Source organism: Carassius carassius, chromosome 27 (assembly GCF_963082965.1).
Source record: "Carassius carassius chromosome 27, fCarCar2.1, whole genome shotgun sequence".
In the NCBI taxonomy this organism is placed as follows: Eukaryota; Metazoa; Chordata; class Actinopteri; order Cypriniformes; family Cyprinidae; genus Carassius; species Carassius carassius.
The window spans coordinates 14381167-14396795 of record NC_081781.1 but is presented as its reverse complement, the minus strand read 5'-3'; the positions used below and the strand labels follow the sequence as shown (position 1 = coordinate 14396795).

General features: G+C 40.0%; 1 protein-coding gene across 4 annotated transcripts in view; it reads right to left on the bottom strand.

Moving 5' to 3' along the window:
* LOC132106847 (intersectin-2-like) overlaps positions 1-15629 on the bottom strand; it is a 45927-nt gene that overhangs the window by 17867 nt on the left and 12431 nt on the right. For 2 of the 4 annotated variants that reach the window (XM_059512886.1, XM_059512889.1), the window contains exons 3-18: positions 9664-9756; positions 9474-9537; positions 8732-8895; positions 7818-8009; positions 7568-7628; positions 6135-6277; positions 5979-6042; positions 5448-5585; positions 5266-5360; positions 4191-4478; positions 3143-3276; positions 2867-3007; positions 2294-2378; positions 2005-2144; positions 1433-1513; positions 338-612 (exon numbers count right to left, since the gene is read on the bottom strand). In XM_059512886.1, coding sequence (XP_059368869.1) covers positions 338-612; positions 1433-1513; positions 2005-2144; positions 2294-2378; positions 2867-3007; positions 3143-3276; positions 4191-4478; positions 5266-5360; positions 5448-5585; positions 5979-6042; positions 6135-6277; positions 7568-7628; positions 7818-8009; positions 8732-8895; positions 9474-9537; positions 9664-9756 — 2158 coding nt within the window. The remainder of the gene's footprint in view (positions 1-337; positions 613-1432; positions 1514-2004; positions 2145-2293; positions 2379-2866; positions 3008-3142; positions 3277-4190; positions 4479-5265; positions 5361-5447; positions 5586-5978; positions 6043-6134; positions 6278-7567; positions 7629-7817; positions 8010-8731; positions 8896-9473; positions 9538-9663; positions 9757-15629) is intronic. The other 2 variants (XM_059512887.1, XM_059512890.1) reach the window with 1 other exon arrangement.

Sequence of the window (15629 nt, the reverse complement as noted above, 5' to 3'; positions counted from 1 at the left end):
TTTAATCTAGCACTTTTAGAGGAAATATTTGATGAAAAATGTCACAAGAATAGAAATCTGATTCAGAATAAAACTATACAGAGAAACAAGGGTGATAAATGAACTAAAGGTTTTTGTTTTTTTTACAAACCTGAACCTAAACAGAACATAACTATCAAAACAAACTATAATATATTCTACAAAACTATAATATATTTACAGAAATTTTCATGATTTCTTAAAAGCCTATATATCTCAAATATCTTACCTTAATATTTCCATGTTGTTCGTTTATGTTGGAAAGCTGTAGATGGCTTGATAAATATGCATGTCTGTTTGTGTGAAATCAAAATTTTACCTGGCAGCCTCCTCCTCTTTCTTCCTCTTCCTCTCCTCCTCCTCTTTCATCCTCTTCCTCTCTTCCTCCTCTTTCTTCCTCTGCCTCTCCTCCTCTTCTTTCTTCCTCTGCCTCTCCTCCTCCTCTTTCTTTCTCTTCCTCTCCTCCTCCTCTTTCTTCCTCTTCCTCTCCTCCTCCTCTTTCCTGTGTCTCTGTAGCTCTTTGAGTTTCTCAGATCTCACCCTCCTGAGCTGCTCTAGGACGTCCTGCTGCTGGCTCTGCCTCTGTCTCAATTCCTACAATGTTACCCACACAATTCTTTAACACAAACATCATGTTTATAACAAAACTTAGAATAATATTGTGCAGGTTCAAATGCAAAGTATGTGGTATTGCATTATGCCAGCTGAGTGATACTGAGCTCCTATAAATTATCTGTTCCATGAATGTTATTTCACAAATCGCCCTCTTGGAATTATAAGGTTTTATAAGTAGTTTTGAGATTTTGAGCTTCAAAGTTTTTGCATTCCATTCGACTGTATAGATAAAACTTTGTTGTTTATGTCAATAAAAAATCCCAAAATATACAGAACATTAAAAAATCTATCACATAATATAAATAAGTTGTCACTGAATAAGAATATGTGAATAACTCGATTTTGTCAAAAATGTCAGATAGAACCTTTCAATTCCAAAGGGACGAAATATAATAAATAAATATACGATAAACATTTATTTAAAAAAAAATGCATTAAATAGAGCAATATTGTGAAATATTGTTACAATTTAAAATAAATGATTTGTATTTTAATACATTTAAAAATGTAAATAATTTTTGAGTTTTTTTTTTTGCTTCTAACTTTGCAAAAACATTAAACATCTAATTGGCATAGTATATACATATACATACATACATATATATATATAAGGTGATGAAATGGCACAGACACATAGATGTTATAAGATCATGAGGTCAGACATTGAAGCTCATTACAGTATACTATGGGTAAAGTGAGATTTCATCCTTAGAGAATGACTAGGGCGAAAGGTGAAATGAATGAAAGGCAGGCAGTTTTGAGATAAGTGTGAGTTAAGGAAAGATAAAGACAGGTCAACCTTTATTAGAAGGAAGAGATTGGTTAGGCAGCCCAGCAAAGAGAGAAGTCCTTGAAGCACACAGTCATCCATTTCTACAAACTATAAAGTCAGCCGGGGGGAAAAGAGGAAGAGAAGAAAGAGGAGAGATACAGTGGGAAGAAAGAAAACAATAAAGTGGGCAAAAAGAAAGAAAAAATAGAGGCTTGGAGCAGAAAACATTAGACGTGTACTGAACAATAGCTGATTACCACATGTATAATACTCGGGTTTCCGATCCGACCAGCCGGTGCAGTAAGTGTGTTAGTGATAGTGTTTGTTGTGTTGAGATTTCTTTAGTGTGAACTGTGTGAACGTTAGTGTGTAATGAAGTGCTCAATCCTCTGCCTTCAGGGCTGGGAGTTGAACTATAGGTTTTAAATCACAGGAACATAGAGAACAGTGAACTACCGAGTCCCTCAAAGGGACATTAAGGTTTAAAATAAATTTGAAGAGTGCAAAACCCCACCCAAAGCCAATATGAGCTTAAATCAAAACACGGCACTTTAAATGTTTTTGAGGTTTACACTGGGAATATAAGAGAAGCCGCTGACCTTGATTTCTCTGTTGTACTGCTCCATTTGTGAGAGTTTCACAGTGGTCTCTCTCTCCAAAACATCCAGCTGCTCCTTCAGCTTCCGACAGCTCAGATCTTTCTCGCACAAACTCTGTTTCACATCATTTATCAAAGGACCTGAAAGGGGAAATAGAATGAGAGAAAGAAGAACATAAAAACGTCAATGTTCCCAGGCCTTGGATTCAAGCAGGATGAAATGGACACAGTTGAAATTAGTCATCCACCCATCTATTCACTGATTGCTTCAGGTCTATGTGAGGGCTCACTTGAGTTGTTTTGGGTAAGATGTAAAAGTCTCTCTGTCAGTCGCTGCTTCTCAGGACCAAGACGACTCAGCTGCCTCTGAATTTCCTGCAAAAACACATTCACATAGACTATTATTTTATTTATTTATTTTAAAGATTTTCACTACTTCATTCTTCAGTGTCACATGATCCTTCAGAAATCATTATAATATGCTGATTTTCTGCTCAATAAACATTTCTTATTATTATCAATGTTGAAAACAGTGCTGCTTAATATTTTTGGTGGACCTCATGCTTTTTCAGGATTCTTTAATAAATAAATATATAAATAAATAAATAAATAATAATATAATAATAAATATATATATATATATATATATATATATATATATATATATATATATATAGTAACATTATACATTTCACTTTTGATTAATTAAATGCATCCCTGCTGAATAATACAATATATATATATATATAATTTTTTTTTTTTTTCCTGATCAGACTTTTACACAGTAGTCTACAATAATTAAATAATGAAAAAGAGGATAAAAATAATGAATGCAATGCTAGTCATGCAAAAAAAAAACCTACCTCAAACTGCAACTGTAGGGAATTGATATCTATAATACGACTATCTCTCTTCTGATTGATCAGGTCTAGCTCGGTCCTCTGGATCTGCCTCTTACTCTTGGCGTCCCGCAGCCTATCAGAGATCTGCTTATGCTTGTTACCCTAAGAGATGAAAAGACTGATATGTTTTTTAATTTGTAATATAACATAATCATCATTCCCTAGAGAACAGGGTGTTTGATAGGGAACAGGTATATGGAAGAAGAAACAAAAAGAAAGAAGAAATGGCAATCTGACCACTGCCTCCAGCTCCATCTCGAGACTCCTCTTCCTGTCTTTAAGTCTCTGTATGTCACTCTGCTCTTTTTCTCTCTGTGTCTGAAGCTCCACTCGTTTACTCTTCTCCCATTCCATTCGCCTCTGTCGCTCCGCTTCCTAAGAGAGTGATAAAGAAAAGGAGACGTAAATCAACAGATGTACGGTCTAATCACTCATTCTGATGTGAATGTCTACATATAACTACATAATTACGCTACCATCATTTTTCCTAGGACGAGGAACTGGTACAGTGGTACAGTATATATTAGGGTTAACTCATGAGTTAATTAAATATATCTAACACCATTACATTTTTTAAAGCAATTAACCTAATTTCCTACTTTTGATATTACAACAGTTACATTTTGTTCCTCGTGATTTCCAAAGACCACCAGGATAGGCAATCAACCCACACATTTTGCTTGTGTAATGAAATATAGCATTAGAGAAGCATTAAACTTTGTCATGAAAGAGTACATAAATTACAGTAATTATTCGTTAACAATCGCAAGTTTTTCGATTTCTAATAATAATTTAATATAATTTTTTTTTAATTGATGTGGTATTTAATTAACCACTATATTCCTAACTTAATATTTTAACAATTGATTTAATTACATTATTTATGCAAATGCAGTAAATTTATATGTACATGTAAATGCATTTATGCTGTTTATAGAGCTGTTTATGTGTATATATATATATGTGTATATATATATATATATGTATATATATATATATATATATATATATATATATATATATATATGTACTGTATATATAAATACACACACAAATATATATATATACAGCATAAAAACTCTCAACATATTTGCTTATCATATTTAAAGGAAAAAGATACTGGCTCAGTTCACAAAGAAAATGTATTAACTACAAACCTTCATAAGATTAATAAAGATTTAGATTTAAGAAATAATAAACAATTTATTTATTCAGCATGTATGCATGTGGAAAAAGCATGAGGCTTTGCTGTAATATTCTAGTGGTCTGCCCTTGCATGCTTCACTTGCCTCTCGTCGCTCTAATTCTTTCAGTCTTTCTTCTTCTCTCTGTTGCTCCAGCTCTCTCTGCCTCTCCTCCTCCCTCTGTCTCCTCAGCTCCATCTCCCGGGCTTCTCTCTCCTTTTGTTCTCTTTCCTCCCGCTCCTTATGTCGTCTCCTCTCCTCCTCTCGTCTCTCCTCTTCTCTCCTCCTCTCCTCCTCTCTCTTTTGTTCCTCCTGCAGAGCCAGACGTCGTTTTTCCAGCTCTGTGTTTCCTCTCTGGAAATTCTCCTTTAGTTTATCCTCAAATGACACTGATAGAGACAGACAGAAAGGTGATGTACATAAGTGTTATCAAAATCAACACAATAAAAAAATATATTACAGAACAGAAAAGTGTTTATTTAAAAAAAAAGGTTACATTTAAGGCATTTAATCTAAACACAAACTTAAAAGAGACTGTTTACCTGAATCAGCAATATTTAGAAAGATCATTTACAAAACTGTGTAGAAATAAGGGCAGTTTGTGTTTGTGACCCGAGTTTGTAATTCCATAATTTATTTCGCAAGGATGCATTAAATCAATCAAAAGTGACATTAAAGATATTCAATATATTACAACAAAAATTCAAATAAATGCTGTTCTTTTGAACTTTCCATTCATTATATAATCCTAAAAAATATCATGGTTTCCATGAAAATATTAAGCAGCACAACGGTTTTCAACACTGATAATAATAAGAAATATTCTTTAAGCACTAAATCAGCATATTAGAATGATTTCTAAAGGGTCATGATGATAACTATCCACATAGATAATGATTATTTTAATGGCTTTCAATGTGAGCATAATGAACTAGGTAAATACATTAATAAGGTACTACGGTAAATGCATGTCTTTTATAGATCAGGTTTAAAATGCAACACACACTTTTGATTATTAAATGTATTTTTAAATTGAGCAATTCTGTATATAGCTCATATAGCATCATTAAAATGCATTTTAAATACATCATATATATTATATAGTATATATGCAATATATTGGAAGCCAAAAATCTCTTGACCACTAGTACGTATAGTTTATGTATATGCAAATACCATTACTCTTGCTTTTCTGTGGATGTTCTGGCTCAATCAGCTCAGTGTTAATCAAAGGAACAGGTCCGTTCAGCAGGTCACATGACTTCACTTGTCTGAAAACAAACACACACTCACAGAATAAACACAGTCTCCTCCATATCTTACTAATTCCAGCATGGGCGGGTCTATGTGTATCTTACCTGAGTGAAGGTGGCACAAGATCAGGAGGTAGAGTCAGAGGTAAGGGCCGCCCAGTCTTGGCCATATCAACCAGGTGCATTGCTAGAATAAACTCTTCCGCTCTCAACTGCCCATCACGATCTACATCAGCAAGAGCCCTGAGCAAGAGAGATATATATACACATAACATTACCCACCCACAAGCACACACATTTGTGATTAACCTGGAAGCATTTCAAATGTTTAATAGATTAATCAGTTCCTAATTATCCAACTGGCACCTAAACAGCAGATGCAACACTGGAAGTAGGTGTTTAACACACCGCTTCAAGCAATACAGTGTGATCCAGGGTTTAATGTGTGCGAGTGATTAATGCATGGGTCTTCAACAAGTTTCTGCCTATTTGACACAATAAAAAAAAAAAATGTGGAACTATGTATTAACCAACACAAAGTGGGGAGGATGTCTAAGCAAATAATGTAATTTAGACATGTTCTTCATGAGATCATTGAGTGTTTCATATGATGAGTACAGTGTTTCATGAACTCACCATATAGTGGCAAGCTGTGTTTGTGTGAGGTTTGATGCTGTGAGGGCATTTCTGACCTGGGGACCTTCAAATAAACACAAAAGAATTAATGGATGACACGTATGCAGAGATGCTATCATATGCAAACACTACCATTGCCTACAAACACACACTCACCTGACAGGTATCCACTCATCAGCTTGTCTAGACTGTTGAACTGCTGTCTGTATTTCAGACGGGATGACTGAGGCACCGCCCAATCAGATGCATTCATTTTGGGGGAATTACTTGCCAGGGAGGTGGTGGAGGAAGAGTTAGAACTGTGGAAATTTAGAAATAAATTATTAGTATGCTTTTCTATAAAAGCAATCATTTAATGTGTAATGCTTTTTTCAGTAAATAAACTTACTGATTAAGGTTTTAGGTTGCACCTAATAACTAAATGTATGGTTTTCTTGAATGCATTAACTAATGCTTAATATAGATCCTCTTCATTCTCCAAATCTGCATGTGTTCATATAATTCTTGAGAGTTCTCACTTGTGCAGCACTCTTGAAATTGCATTTGCATTCCAAATTCTTTTCAAATGAGCTCTATTTAGCAGCTGCTCATTAACACTAATATAATCCTCTCATGAACCAATAACCTAGACCATCATAAAAAACAGACAACTGGTCTCAGGCTAGCTGCAGGATCAGCTTTTCCTTTAGTGCTGTGAGATTCTGCTGTGACATTATACTTTAAACAATTGATATGTCTGAGCAACAGTTGCTGAATCCTTGTTAGTGCAGTAATTACCACTACCAGGACCATTAAAATAATAATTAACACTCATAATTATGAGCAATTCCGCAGTATTCTGACTCACTGCTGTCAGTTTACTGATTTTTAAATATTCTGAGATAACACTAACAGGATTCAGCAGCCTTCTGCATTTCGGCATGGGCTGGAATGACAGACAGAACAGGATGAGAGGTTCAGAGAGTTCTGGTGATTGGCTAATACCCTTACAAACTAAAACAAACACATATTTGCAACACATAAGGCTTAGCAGTGTAGCCAGAAATATAGATTTTTCACTCTTTTGAGTTAAAATTTGAAACAATTCTTTAAAACGGACAAATGTCATGGAAATGGAAACTTAGGCAAGTTTATGGCTTAATAAAAAGTGCATTAAAATGACTGCGAGATACATGATGTTGCCTAACTCTATATTGCCAAGATAATCATTCCAAATGTATTGTGTATACACAGCCTTAGACCCAATTTCATTCAGGCACTGTTTAAATAATCCTTTATTACAGGATTCTTTACAAACGTGTGGAGGATGGATGACTCTCAGAGGAACCCTAACAAGATCCTATTAAGATTCAAGGAGACAGCTGTGCTATCCAAGCACTCTGTCAGCAAACACACTCTTATTCACTACAAACTTCTAGTGCTGGCAAAACAAGCACAGAGTAACAGAGTGTCTCAGAGCACAGTTCTAAGAAAATCACTGTCTTTTTTTGCTATCACTGAAACAAACGCTCAGACACTTGCATGCAACAGATATTACACCCAATTCTAATACAAACATGGGAGTTGAACTTAGTATGCATGCTTCACACCTGCTAGAACCAAGGTCCAAGAGCGAGTGAGATTTACTCAATCCACTGGAGACTGGGAATGCTGGAATGTTAACAGAAGAAAGAGAATTACTTAAAGCACATGCAAACTTTGTAACTGTGTTATAGATTACGCAATATATCAATGTTTGAGTCTCACTGCATCTAGATTTAAGAGTACATGCATACTGAATGATCATTTGTGCAAAATGGTGGATTGCGCATGAATTTAGGATAGAAGGTGTTACAGTACCTGGTGTTGGTTTGAGGAGAGTTGCATTGCCGTTAGGTAAAGCTGGCACACTGAGAGAGTTGGGCATCTGAGGCAATGGTCCTGACATCACGGTGGGTACAGGAACCAAAGGGGTCATAACAGGGGCTGTGGGGATGGCAGTTAGGATGGGCATCACTGACATGGCAGACAGATTTGGCATGGAGCCCATACCTGAAACACATCAAAGCCAGATTAAATAGGATAATTTCTATGTGATATACTTGTATATAATTTTATATTCATTTGTATGGATGTCACATTTAACTATACTGTATACTGGATATTTAGCTGTTCATGCTCATTTATGCATTTATTTTACTTTTGATCTCATCTAACGCTTGGTTTAGAATCATTTTTAAAATGTTTAAAAAAATAATGCAATGCAAAATATCAACACACACAATATAAATAACACATTTTCACATTGTACATTCACATTTAGTATTAAAAATGATTTTAGTGTTTTATTTGTAAATGTTTTTATTTATATAAATAAAATAATATTCTATTTAAATGCAATTTTTCTTATTATTTATATTCTATCCTAATATTTATTAATTTTACTTTTTTAGTTCAGTCTTAGTAATGTTTGTAGGCCTACTTCAACTTAACATTATTCAATTAGTTGCTAAGACAACATTTCTAATTTTCACTTAAGTTTTAAGTTTAGCTTTTTCATCTATTTATTTATTTCATAGTATTAGACAGACAGCTCGTACAGTTACACATTTCTGAGATTTTATATTAAAATAATATTATATGTCTTAATATGTCTTCCTCATCTTCAAAACCTGTAGTATGTGTGTCTCAACCTGTAGTATGAGGCTCAGTAAACTTGTTAACACAGCAAACAAACCTCACAAGGCGTTACATAACCAGCTATTAACTCATACCAAAGCGTAATGATGGTGTCATAGCATGGGTAGGCGTCTGCTTCATGATGATTGGCAGGCTGGACGGGAGGGGTTGACCCTGCAGTTGCAGTTTAATTAGTTTCATTGCAATGGAGAATTCCAATCTGTCCATCTTTCCATCCTTTCCTATATCCGCCAATGCCCTGAAATAAAGGCAGCAGATATTCTCATCAAAATGACTTACAGAGCACTAATTGCTAGTAAAATCCCCACGGAAAAACCCAGAAGTTGGTTTGTGATGACTGACCAGCATTATTGTGGCCTGAGATCTTTGTTATGCTACCATATTTAATTATGAACAAGAGAATTTTAGAACAAGCAAACACTATAAACTCAAATCAGACATTCTGTATCCTGTATCAGTAAATCTACATCCTGTTTGTGGATGGGCGACAGTGTTTACACCAGTAGACTAACCACAGACAGGAAGAGGTTACTTTTGGGAACCTCCACCCTCCAGAGATGTATGTGGCTTCAATTGCACACTGTCCCACACACATTCATTTAAAATGTATTATGACATATCCAGCCCTGAAATGGCAAACACAATCACATAGGAACATAAATATATCAACGGGGTCAAAAATACAAAGTGCCACTAGTGAAAATGCTACTTAAATGATCTTAAAGATGAAAGAAATGGGAAGGGTTATACAGTTATCTGAAACTGGATTTAGTGTGTGTGTACATTAAGGGTGTGTGTACATGTGTGTATACTTACCAGATGCCTGCTAGGACTGCTGTGGGAAGACCAGATTGTAGGAAGAAAGTTCGAGCTTGATCTCCTAGAAAGAAAGAAAAATGATGTGCAGTGTATATAGAGGATAATTTGCATGTTCATACACCACCTCAAAAGTTTTGGGTGTCGTATATGTATATGAACAGTGGTGTATGTATGTGTGTGCTCTTACCTGACAAATAACCCAGAGTGGGTGCCAGAGAGTCAAACTGTTTGTCATGTTTCCCCCTCTCTTCTGGAGTTATAGCCCAAATATTAATACCAACTGTGACAATGACAGGGACAGAGAAAGTGAAAGAAATGTTATTTCTTTTGATTATTATATTCTGTTTTTCTCAAATCTCATCCTGGATCAGCTGTTGTGTTTCTCCTTTCTGGGTCTTGAAGCTCCTGCCAGTTCTCTTCGAGTTTGTCTGTTTCTTTGACAAAGGCTGTTGGCTTGTGTGATCCAGGCATTATAGATGTCTGGCTGGAGAGAGGCTGCACGTTTTACTTATTTTAATGGAATGACAGTGCCATTAATAATTATTTACTATTTATTGTAAACCATGATGTGTCGCAGAGGCAGTAGGCAAAGATCTATCAAAACTGTCAGTGTTCAATAACAACTTGCTCCACTTAACATGCTCAAAGTGAGTCAATCAGCTGTGTAGCAGCTCTGAGTATGTGGTTTCCTTCAAAAAGGAACTTTATATAGTTGACGGAATAGTTCATCCAGAAATGAAAATTTACTCACACTTAGGCCACCCAAGACATACTGAAGCCATCAAATGTAACACATCAGCGAGGCAAAACTGACGTCTATTTGCGAAAATGTGCTTTGATGCGCTTGTTTGATAACTTGTGGTTAAGGCGCCACTCAGCGGTCAAAAGCTGCAAATGCACTTTACAGACGCAGCAGCGGCGGTACGTGCGGTGGTAAAAAGGGCCTTTAGGCTGTCCACCTACTGTAGATGAGATTGTTTCTTCATTGAACAAATTTAGAGACTTAGGAATAGTGGAAGATTTTTGTGATGTTTTTATTAGATGTTTGGACTCTCATTCTGACGGTACCCATTCACTGCAGAGGATCGATTAGAAATCAAGTGATGCTAAAGAAGAAACAAACTCATCTACATCTGAGTGTACATTTTTAGCAAATTATAACTCTTTGTAACGAGGCTGCCTTAAGCAGGGATTGAACCCGGGTCTCTGGTGCGCTAAGAGTGTGAATTTACTCACTGAGCTACTCCCAGACTGTTAAACCCAAGAGCGGAAGAGCAAAAGAGCAAAAAGGCCAAGGGGCTTGAATCTTCAAAAAGTAACAATAATCTTTACTAGAGAAAACAAAGTACAAAATAAACATAGCAAACTTAGCTACCATTAAACAAAAAAAGACACAAGGGTCCAAAAATACAAGCACAATCAAACTTAGCAACTGGATACACAGGAAGCATAGGCTCAAGACTGAACACAATAGCAGGCAACAAACAGACTTATAAAGGGTCAAACACAGGTGTGAGGAATCAACGCTGATGAGCAGAGCACTGAACATGGTACGGGGCGATGACGCCCTCTGGAGGAGCGGAGAGACCATAGGGCTAGAGTTCATAGGGCAAGAGCCATCTGCAGTTCTGGAGGGAACATGACACAGTACTCATTGAGAGTGACCCCTGCAGGCCAGGATGAAAACAGCAATGCAGATACAACCCATTACAGGATCCCCTCTCCTAGGAACGGCTCCTGACGTTCCCTAGATTGACTCCTTGGGCTTGGTGAAAGTCTGAGATGAGAGCCTTATCCAAGATATCCCGAGCTGGAACCCAGGTCCGCTCCTCTTGGCCATAACCCTCCCAGTCTACCAAGTACTGAGCCCTTCCACGTACCCGGCGGTAATCCAGCAGCCTGCGGACGGTGTACACTGGCTGACCATCAATCATGCGAGGAGCTGGGGCAGATTTACTGGCTGGAGACAAAGTTGAACAAACAACTGGTTTTAATCGAACAACATGGAAAGTAGGATGGATTTTCATGGACCTGGGCAGGAGAAGACGAAAGGAAACCGGATTAATCTTTCTGAGGATCTTGAAGGGACCAATGTATCTTGGAGCCAGCTTACGGGATTCCACTCGCAAGGGAAGATCTCGGGTAGAGAGCCACACTCTTTGTCCTGGACGAAATGAGGGTCCTGCTCTCCTCTTTCGGTTAGCCTGCCTCTGTTGGAGTCGGGCCGCCCTCACTAGGGCTGCACGGGCCCTCTTCCAGGAAAGTCGACAACGACGGACAAGCTGTGTGGCAGCTCGGGTGTCAACCTCTGGCTCCTGTCCAGGAAACAAAGGGGGGGGGGATCCATAGAGACACTCAAAGGGGGACATGCCTAAAGAAGAATGGTACAGAGTGTTATGAGCGAATTCAGCCCAAATTAAACGAGAGCTCCAAGTGGATTGGTTGTCAGCAACCAGGTACCTCAGGGTCTTCTCAATGTCCTGATTTACCCTCTCAGTTTGTCCATTGGACTGGGGGTGGAAGCCAGAGGACATGCTGATGGAGGACCCAATGAGCCGGCCAAACGCCTTCCAAAACCGGGATGTAAACTGTGGCCCCCGATCAGAAACCATATCCTGGGGAAAGCCGTGGATTCTGAACACATCTTTCATCAGAAGTTCTGCAGTTTGGTTAGCTGTGGGGAGTTTGGGCATGGGTAAGAGGTGACAAGTCTTAGAAAATCTATCTACCACCACCAGAATTACTGTGTTTCCCTGAGATGGGGGCAAACCTGTGACGAAATCCAGGGAGATGTGAGACCATGGACGTCTCGGGATAGGCAGTGGGTGCAGTAAACCATGAGGGTGAGTTCTTGACTCCTTGCACTGGGCACACACTGGACAGGCAGAGACAAAGGCCCTAACATCTCTCTGTAACTTGGGCCACCAAAACTTCCTCTGAACCAGCTTGCAGGTTCTAGTGGTTCCCGGGTGTCCGGAGGGGAGGGATGCATGTGCCCACTGCAGGACCTCAGAGCGCATACAATTTGTGACAAAGAGACGCCCTACTGGACCATCACCTGGACCAGGCTGTTGTGCTCTACTGACGGCGGTCTCAATATCCCACTGGATGGGGGCTATCACCCTGGCTGCGGGGAGGATGGGTTCTGGGCACAACTCCCTCTCAGGTGGTTCGAACTGCCTTGAGAGTGCATCTGGCTTGAGATTCTTGGAACCTGAGCGATAAGAGAGAATGAAGTTGAACCGGTTAAAAAAAAAGGGCCCAACGGGCTTGTCGGGAGTTTAACCTCTTGGCATCTCGAATGTAGGTGAGATTTTGATGGTCCGTCCAGATGAGGAATGGGTGTTTGGCACCCTCAAGCAAGTGCCTCCACTCCTCCAATGCCATCTTAATGGCCAACAGCTCCCTGTTCCCAATGTCATAATTTCTCTGTGTTGGAGTAAGACGGCGGGAGAAAAAGGCACATGGGTGAAGTTTATAATCACTCTTACACTTCTGTGACAAGACCGCTCCTACCCCCACATCTGAGGCATCCACCTCCAGGACAAAGGGCAGCTCTGGGTCTGGGAGAGTTAGAATGGGGGCAGATGTGAAGCGTTGTTTCAGTGTATTGAAGGCATGGTCAGCATTGCTGGTCCACATGAATGGCCTGTTAGACTTCTTTGTGAGTGAGGAGAGAGGTTCTGCAACAGAACTAAAATTTCTTATGAATCTCCTGTAGAAATTAGAGAATCCCAGAAAGCGCTGTACCTGCTTGACTGAAGTGGGTCGGGGCCAGTCCAAGACTGCTCGGATCTTGCCTGGATCCATCTGGAGGCTGCCCTTGGACACATGGAAGCCGAGAAATGAGACAGCTGGGACATGGAACTCGCTCTTCTCCAGTTTAACAAAGAGCTTGTGCTTCAACAGCTGGGTCAGGACCTGTCTGACATGCTGAATGTGTTATTGGAGGTTGCGGGAGAATATCAAAATATCATCCAAGTAAACAAACACAAATATATTCAGCATCTCTCTAAGAACATCATTAATAAAGGCCTGAAAGACAGCAGGAGCATTAACCAGCCCGAATGGCATTACCTGGTACTCGTAGTGGCCTGTCGGTGTATTAAATGCAGTCTTCCATTCGTCCCCCTCCCGGATCCTGACAAGATGGTATGCATTTCGGAGGTCCAGTTTGGTAAAGATGGTGGCCCCCTGCAGGATCTCAAAGGCTGTGGTCATAAGTGGGAGGGGGTAACGATTCTTGATTGTGATGTTATTTAAGCCTCGATAATCAATACAAGGTCTGAGACTACCATCCTTCTTTTCAACAAAGAAGAAACCGGCTCCTGCCGGTGATGTGGAAGGACGGATGAATCCATTATCTAGAGCTTCCTTCAGATACTTGTCCATAGCTAATCTTTCAGGGCCAGAGAGGGAAAAGAGCCTTCCACGGGGTGGGCAAGTTCCTGGCATCAGCTCAATAGCACAGTTGTATGATCTGTGGGGGGGCAGTGTGGCAGCTTGGACCTTACTAAAGACTTCGAGGAGGTCCATGTATTCCGGGGGAACTCGGAATAGCTCGGGAGGGTAAAGAGGGGGCATAAAAGTAACTGGTTCGATCCTGGGAATAGCCATGACTTCCACGGACGGGGCTTTGAGCCTAAAGATGGAATTGCTCTTGGGATTCCCGGACATTGATTCTTGGACAGACTTCAGCTCAGGTGGACAGCAGAAAGCAGTATTTGACAGTTGGCAGTGTGTTCCCCACTCTGTGACAACTCCTCTGGACCAGTCAATATTGGGGTTATGATCAGTCAACCATGGGAAGCCGAGGATTATAGGGAGTTTAGGAGTATGAATTAATAAAAACTGAGTCAATTCCTGGTGGTTCCCTATTTTTAACTGAAGAGGTGGCGTGCACTGACTGACCCGACCCGATCCCAGCGGGCTGCCATCAACTGCAGTAATGTTAAGGGGTTCTTGGAGAGTCACAGGATGAATTGCAAGACTTTGGGCCATCTTAAAGTCCATAAAACTCCCGGCGGCCCCAGAGTCTACAAAGGCACATACTTGATGGTGTTGCTGGCCCATGGTGATTGTGGCCTGGATCTTCAAACCTAAGGTTGCTGAGCAGGGGATGGTTCCTATTCTCACCCAGGCCCCCCTACTCCAGGACGAGACTTGGCTTTTCCCGAAAGCTCAGGACAGCTGGCACGAAAGTGTCCTGGCTTGCCACAGTAGAGGCAGCATCTATCTCTCATCCTCCTATTACGTTCGGACTGGGATATCCGAGTTCCTCCCAACTGCATGGGTTCATCCATGTCCACAAAAGGAGGAGATAATTTAACAGGACTGGTGGCCTCAAATAAGCTGGTCTCCCGCTGCCGCTCTATCTGGCGTTCTCTGAGGCAATGGTCAACCCGGATAGCTACATCAATGAGGGACTCAAGGTCAGGGGCAGGGTCTCGGAATGCCAACTCGTCTTTGAGCTCTGATGACAAAGCATAGTGAAGGGTCGCTCTTAGGGCTCTTTGATCCCATCTACTCTCAGCCGCCAGAGTGCGAAACTCTATGGCGAACTCAGCTGCCCCCCGGGTAGAGTGTGAATTTACTCACTGAGCTACTCCCAGACTGTTAAACCCAAGAGCGGAAGAGCAAAAGAGCAAAAAGGCCAAGGGGCTTGAATCTTCAAAAAGTAACAATAATCTTTACTAGAGAAAACAAAGTACAAAATAAACGTAGCAAACTTAGCTACCATTAAACAAAAAAAGACACAAGGGTCCAAAAATACAAGCACAATCAAACTTAGCTTAGCAACTGGATACACAGGAAGCATAGGCTCAAGACTGAACACAATAGCAGGGAACAAACAGACTTATAAATGGTCAAACACAGGTGTGAGGAATCAACGCTGATGAGCAGAGCACTGAACATGGTACGGGGCGATGACGCCCTCTGGAGGAGCGGAGAGACCATAGGGCTAGAGTTCATAGGGCAACAGCCATCTGCAGTTCTGGAGGGAACATGACACAGTACTCATTGAGAGTGACCCCTGCAGGCCAGGATGAAAACAGCAATGCAGATACAACCCATTACACTCTTGGGTGAACTATTCCTTTAATGAAAGAATGGGGCAAATGTTAACACTCCCTCTTGTTCATTCTTTCTTTC